We start from the raw sequence: 6,307 nt of genomic DNA, 5'->3' as shown, positions 1-6,307 counted from the left end.
GCGCGGACTCTGAGCACCTGGGCTGGGAGCAGCGTCTGCCCCCTCCGTGGAGCCTGCAGGGACTGACCGTTGGACAGTGCTCACGTCCTCCCACCCAAGGGGCCTCCCCTCCTTGGGCCCATCCCTTCCTCTCCACCCGTTGAACTCAGCTCCAGTCCCCACGCCTCCTGACGGCTCCCCAGGTGGAAGATCACAGCCAAGACAGATGAGAACCCCGGTCCTGGGGGGTGGGCAGGCTGCACGGGGCGGGGAGGGCCCTCCTAGCACCAGGTCACCCGCCTGAACAGGTGTGCATGGGGGGGGCACTGCTGGGAGGGGCGCCAGCCCCGGATCCGAATCAAACCTTGTATGACAGGCCAGGCCGGCCCTTCCTCCCCACCCGCTCCTCATGCCCTGCTGGGTGGTCCCGTGTCTCCCTGAAGTACAGGAGCGCAGCCCGCCCCCCAAGGAATCCTCAGGAATCAGCACCAATAAAAAAATACACTTTACTGTGACCTCGAAGTCTGCAGGGCAGCGCAGCGGGCACGCGGGGAGCGGAGCATGCAGAGCGCCGACGGGGTGCACAGGACGTGGCGAACGAACGGCCCCTCCACTGGGCACGCCCCGGGGACCCCGGTCTCCTCGGGCTGCCCTGCAGAAGCCTCGGGACCCTCGGGACATGGCCAGTCCCCCTCCCACCCCTCAGCCCAAGGAAGCTGGTCGAGCAGGTGGGGCGGGAGGGGCAGCCTCTGGACAAGCAGGCGTCCGGGACTCCGGCCGCTCTCGGAGCCGCCAGTCAGGGCTCAGCACCCCGAGCCCGGGGGCGGGGTGGGCAGAAGCAGCTGGCGCAGCTCAGCCGGAAGCAGCAGCGCGAGGAAGGAGGGCGTGGGAGCCCACACCTGCCAATCCAGCCCTGAGCTCCTCAGCAATTTTGTCTCTCTTGATTAAACAGCCAAGGAACATGGAGTTCACGGACGTGTTTTCTTCTTCATCTTCCTGAAACACCCAGAATGGAAGAGCAGAGAACGGCCGCGAGGTTCCCGGGTGGCACTGGACACTTTGGGGGCAGAGGGGGTTGGAGGCGGAGGGATGAAGTTGCTGGTGCCTGGGCTTGAGCAGGGGACACGCAGCAGCGGAGCCAACGGCCCAGGCTCGTTTGGGGGGGGACAGTGTGCAGGTGTGCGCACGTGCGGGGGCAGACGCTGCGTCACTTGCTTCGGGAAGGACACCAAGCAGTAACTGTGCAAACGGTGGACACTGGCCGTCAGACCGTCTGTGGAAGGTGGGCAGCAGGGCGGGGATTGCTCTCCCTGGGGGGCAGCTAGCGTCTGGGGGCGGGGGGGCATCCACATTCCCATTCAGGCACAAGGGCCACCCTGGCCAGCCCGCCAAGCTGCCTCCACCGCAGGCGGATGGTCTAAGAGACGCTGCGCGGCATTTAGGGTGCGCTGGAGACAAGGCGTGGCCCCCTGGGGCGGCCGGTGGCCAGGGGCCCGACCAGGAGACCAGAGCTGGGGGCGTGGCAGTGGGAGGGCCCCCCCGGCGCCCCCCAGCCGTGAAGGGCCGCTCACTTCCAGCAGCGCTCCAGGGAGCCGTGGGGCTGGATCTTGAGCTTCTGGGGGCAGAGCAGCTTGGTGAAGGCTCGTCGGAAACTGTAGTGGCAGAGGGGGTAGAGGACCGGGTTGACGGCCGAGTTGGCCCACAGCAGCCAGAAGGACGTCTCGTACCAGTAGTCAGGGACGCAGTGGCCGTGGCAGGCGGCCCGAATGATCATCAGGAGCGTGTACGGGGCCCAGCAGAGCCCGAAGATGCTCACGATGACGGCCAGCGACTTGGCCACCTTCTTGTCCCGCGACAGCCGGAAGCGCTGGGTGATGCTCTGGGACACCATCTTCATGCGCTTCTCCAGCGACGCGGAGGACGCGGACGGCTTGGAGCCCCGCTTGAGCGAGCGCGGCCGCTCTGCGCCCCGGGAGGAGCTGCCAGAGCTGGAGGTGGGCGAGGCCGCGGCGCCCCCGCCGCTGCCGCCCCCCAGGGCCGCCTCCCCAGCCTCGGCGCCGGGGGCTGCCTCGCCCACCCCGACCCCGTACCTGTGCAGCGGCACGGCCTCCCCTCGCCCCTTGTGCCAACAGCCCCAGCAGCCGGGCGCGGCCGGCGGCGGGGAGGGCTGGGCCTCGGGCGCGGGCTCGGGGTCACGCGCCCCGTCCAGCCGGACGCGGGTGCGCCTCTGGATGTTCAGGTAGATGCTCAGGTTGAAGAACGTGACGCTGAGGAAGGGCGTGAAGAACTCCAGCGTGGAGGCCGTGATGAGGAAGTACCAGTTGTAGAAGAACTCGGCGTAGCAGTGGCCCTCGGGGATGGAGCTGCCGCCGGACAGGTGCTCCCAGCTCAGGATGGCCGGCCCGTACAGCAGGAAGGCCAGCACCCACACCAGCACCATCTTCTGCACCGCCCGCCGGGTGTCACCCTGCTGGGCCCGGTAGGACACCTGCCGTGGGACAGGCTGGGTCAGGAGGGAAGGGCACCAGGTCCTGCCGCAGCCACGGGGGCTGGGAGCGCCCCCCCTCCCTTCGTCCCCCCCCCCCCCCCAGCAGCCTCTGGGCCTCTGTGCAGGGCCTGCCTCCCCTGCCCACACGGATCCTGGGCTGGCCGATGCCCAGCACGCTCTCCTGCAGCCGGAGAGCCTCCCTCAGATCAACCCCAAACAGCAGCTGTGAGCTCCCGAGAGTGTCTTGCCACTGTCCCTTGTGCCCTGAGTGCCCACCGGGGGCCAGGCTCTGTGCTGACCCCCTTTCGGATGTCTCAGCAGCTCTGTTACTGTCCTCACTTTCCTGGTGGCTCAGGGAGGGAGGCGGAGACTGCAGGTGGATTGGCTCAAGGGGACAGAGCTGGGACGTGACCCCCACCCCACACTCTGCCCTCTGTCCCATGGCCTCTCTAGACTAGGACACATGTGGCCCCCAGCAGAGGGCGCTCAGAGTGACCGTTAGAGCCGCCAAGGAGGAGATGAGAGGGCAAAGGGGAGACCAGTGCTCCCATGGCTGCTGCCCTCGTGCCCCCATGGCTCTGACGTGGGAGGGCCGGGCAGTCCAGCGTCCCTAACTCAGGTCACCACTCACACCAAGGGAAGCTTATGGGGCCAGAAGCTGATGCCTGACTTCCTGGTGTACCCTCGTGCACACACGCACATGCACACGTGTGTGTGGGGGGGTGCCACCAAAGGGCTCTGGCCCAGATCCTCCCTCAGCTCTCAGAGCTTTGGACCTGCTCCAGAGTAGAGGCTGAATCGTCCCCCTTCCTTCGGGAACAGCCGACGCCAGGTCCAGACAGCCCTCCTGCCTGTCCCCGGCTACTGAGTGGGCAGCTGGCCATAGAGGACCCAGTACATCAGGTGTGAGGCCAGCAGCAGGCTCACCTGGCACCGCCCACAGCTAGGATACGGCCATCCTGTGTTGTGGCCACTCCCTGCCCCCCCCCGTCCCCCCCAGGACTGAGCAAGGGCAGTGGCATCCCAGACTCACAGCGCGGGTGACCGACAGGAAGCGGTCGTAGCTGATGAGCACAATGTTGAAGACAGAGGAGGTGCACAGCAGATAGTCCACCACCAGCCACAGCTTGCAGAGACCCCGGCTAAAGGGCCAGCGGCCGGTCAGCACATAGGGCACATAGAGTGGGATGCAGAAGGCCCCTGCGGGAGAGGAGGGCCAGGGTGAGCCTCGGCTGGACGGGCGCCGGGGGTGAGCCGCACCGCGGCGGAGAGACGGGCAGGACCTGGGGGTTGCACAGTGCCGCGTTCCTGGGACTCGCGACCCTTCCCTTGCCCTGCCCTCTGCCCCGTGCCTTAGGCGCAGCCTCTGCCCTGATACCGGCCCCCAAGCCCTGCGTAGCCTCGGGTCCCACTGGCATCCCGTGGACTCGGGGGCAGGAGGGAAGATCCCGGGGTGGCGACCTCTGGGCACGGGACCTCCAGGCCCCAAAGGGGGGAAGGAGGATTTCCTCGCTCCTGCCCGCGGGACCCAGCCCCAGCCCCATCCCCGCCTTTGGACAGCCCTTCCCCGTCAGATCGGAAGCCGCGCGAGCCTCCCTCCGGCTCAGGGGGCACGTGGCTGCCGCGCCAGCCGCTCCCACCGCCCAGTGTCTGGCAGACGCACCTCGCAGCCCCAACAGGTGTCTGGCGCTCGGCCCCTGCGCCCCGCCCCCGGCCGGCAGCCGCGCGCGGACACGTGAGAGCGCCTCCGGGAGCATCCCCCGCCCCCAGGGCTCCGTCCCCTCCCCTCCCCTCCCCCACGCCTCTCCCGCGCCCTCCGCACGTCCCGAGTCCCGAGCCCGCCAGCAGCCTTTGTTGGGCTCCGCCAGGAGGCGGCGGCACCGGGGCCGCGGCCCCCGCGCCCCCGCCCCTCCCGAGGGCCGCCCCTGCCCGCCCCGCGCCCCGCGCCCCCGCCCCGCGCCCCCTCCCCAGCGCGCCCCCGCCCCCTCCCCAGCGGGCCCCGGCGGGGCGTGCGCCCGAGCCGACGGGCTCCCCGGTCCACGCCCGGTGCCTGCCGGCCGCGCCGCGGGGGGCTTTACCCACGAGGAAGTCGGAGATGGCGAGGTTGAGCAGGAAGAAGTTGTTCTGGGTGCGGAGGCTCGAGTCGGCCACGAAGGCGAGCATGACCAGCGCGTTGCCGAGCACCGTGGCCACGATGAGCAGCGCCATGAGCGCGGCCAGCACCGCGGTCCAGGCGGCCGAGAAGCCGCGCGCCCCGCCCGCAGCCGCAGCCTCGCCCGCCAGCGCCCCCGACGCGTTCAGCGGCCCGTCGGGCGACGCGCGCTCCATGGCTCAGGCGGCGCCGGGGCGCGGGGCAGGGCGGCCGCGGGGGGCCCCGGCGCGGGAGCCTGGCGTCCGCGGGCCCTCGGCCCTGCCGGCTGCCCCGGGGGGTGCCCGGCGCATGGTCCGCGGCCGCGGCGGGGCGGGGCGGGGCCGGGCACGGGGCGGGCGGCCCGGCGGGGCGGGAGCGGGGCGGGAGCGCGAGCGGCCGCCAGCGCGCCGGTGCGCCCCGAGTGCCGCGCGCAGCCGAGTGCGCCCCGCGCCCGGCCCGCCGCCCCCCGCCCCGCGCAGCGCCCCCGCCATTGGCTGCCGCCCGCGCCCCGCCCCCGCCCCGCCCCCGCCCGCGCCCCGCCCGGCGCCGGCAGCACCACGGACAGCGCCGCGTGCCCGCCCGGCCGAGCCCAGCCCGGAGCGCACGGGGCTGGCGGGGGCCCGGCCGGGCGGGGCGCGGGGCGGGGGGGCGCGGCTGCTGCCCCGGGGCCGCTCGGCCCGCCCCGGCCCCGGCCCCGGCCCCGGCCCCGGCTCCGGCCCCGGCGATGCCCGCGGGCGGGCTGGGGCGCGGGGCGGCGGCGGGGCCCGGCGGGGGGGGGGGGCTGCACCGCGCTGGGAGCGCGCCCCGCGACCCCCTCCTCCAGTCGAGCTCAGCCCGGCGGCCCGCGGCTCCGGCTCGGGGAAGGACCGGCCCGGGGGGGGAAGGATGGGAAAGGATGGGAGGGGTCTCCGAGGGCGGCAGCGGCCCCAGGCGCGGGGCTCCGGGTGTCAGGCTCCCGCCGGCAGGGCCCGCGCGGGGTCCCGGGTGACCTGCAAGGCGCAGACAGTCGCGGAGTTACATAAGGGAAGATGGGGCGCCCGGGACCGCGGGGAGCCAGCGCGCCCACTCGGCTCCGGGTCGGCGGCGGGAGCCCAGGGGTCCAGAGCCGCCCCGGGTCCCCTCCCCCGGCCGCCAGCGCAGCGGGGCGGTCACTGCTGCAGGGACAGACGAGGTCACTGCGCTGAGGGCGCAGCCGAGGCAGCAGCTGCCGCGGCTGCGTTAGCGCCTGCAGGAGGGGGTGGGGGAGGAGAGGCGGCGGGAGGGAGCACCCCCTCCCCCCCAGACACGCGGAGAGAGACAGGGTCAAGGACGGATTCGCAGGAGACATTCACAGCCAGAGAGACAGATGCGCCCACACGCAGACACACAGACACCCACAGCCCGGGGAAACAGCCACCCAGCGTCAGGCTGGGGACCCACCGGCAGTTAGACACAGGCAGACAGCAGACAGCCAGGGAACAGCGCCCGGGGGAGAGGAAAGCAGCGGCTCTGCTGTCTCCAGCGGCGCACATCTGCGGAAGCCTCCAGGAGGACGGCAATGGGCGAGTGTGCATGGGGGTCGGGCAGCGAGGCCGGGGGAAGGGGCTGCCGCCCAGACGCCAGGCGCTGGCACAGGCGGGCGCCCCCGTGGCGTCCTGATGGTGCGAGGACCCAGCCCTTTCCCGGGCCCCAGGAGGTACTTAGGAAACTTTGGGAAGTGGGGGAGGCAG

At 72.1% G+C, this 6,307-nt stretch overlaps 1 protein-coding gene across 3 annotated transcripts; it reads right to left on the bottom strand.

Annotated features, from left to right (window-relative positions):
- Positions 1 to 471: 471 nt before the first annotated feature.
- Positions 472 to 4,823, bottom strand: HRH3 (histamine receptor H3). 3 transcript variants are annotated; one of them, XM_041732290.1, is made up of 4 exons: positions 4,546 to 4,823; positions 3,501 to 3,667; positions 1,551 to 2,467; positions 472 to 1,218 (listed from the first exon to the last, which is right to left on the bottom strand). In XM_041732290.1, the coding sequence occupies exons 1-4, from the start codon at positions 4,793 to 4,795 to the stop codon at positions 948 to 950; spliced, it is 1,605 nt and encodes a 534-aa protein (XP_041588224.1). In that variant the 5' UTR covers positions 4,796 to 4,823; the 3' UTR covers positions 472 to 947. The 3 variants fall into 3 exon arrangements, with proteins under 3 accessions (XP_041588224.1, XP_041588225.1, XP_041588226.1); XM_041732291.1 differs by having other exon boundaries at positions 472 to 975; XM_041732292.1 differs by having other exon boundaries at positions 1,076 to 2,467.
- Positions 4,824 to 6,307: the final 1,484 nt, after the last annotated feature.

The sequence above is a fragment of the Vulpes lagopus genome, chromosome 18 (assembly GCF_018345385.1).
Source record: "Vulpes lagopus strain Blue_001 chromosome 18, ASM1834538v1, whole genome shotgun sequence".
NCBI classification, from domain to species: Eukaryota; Metazoa; Chordata; class Mammalia; order Carnivora; family Canidae; genus Vulpes; species Vulpes lagopus.
Note: the sequence above shows the minus strand (reverse complement) of the source record. Positions and strands in the feature narration are given on the sequence as shown.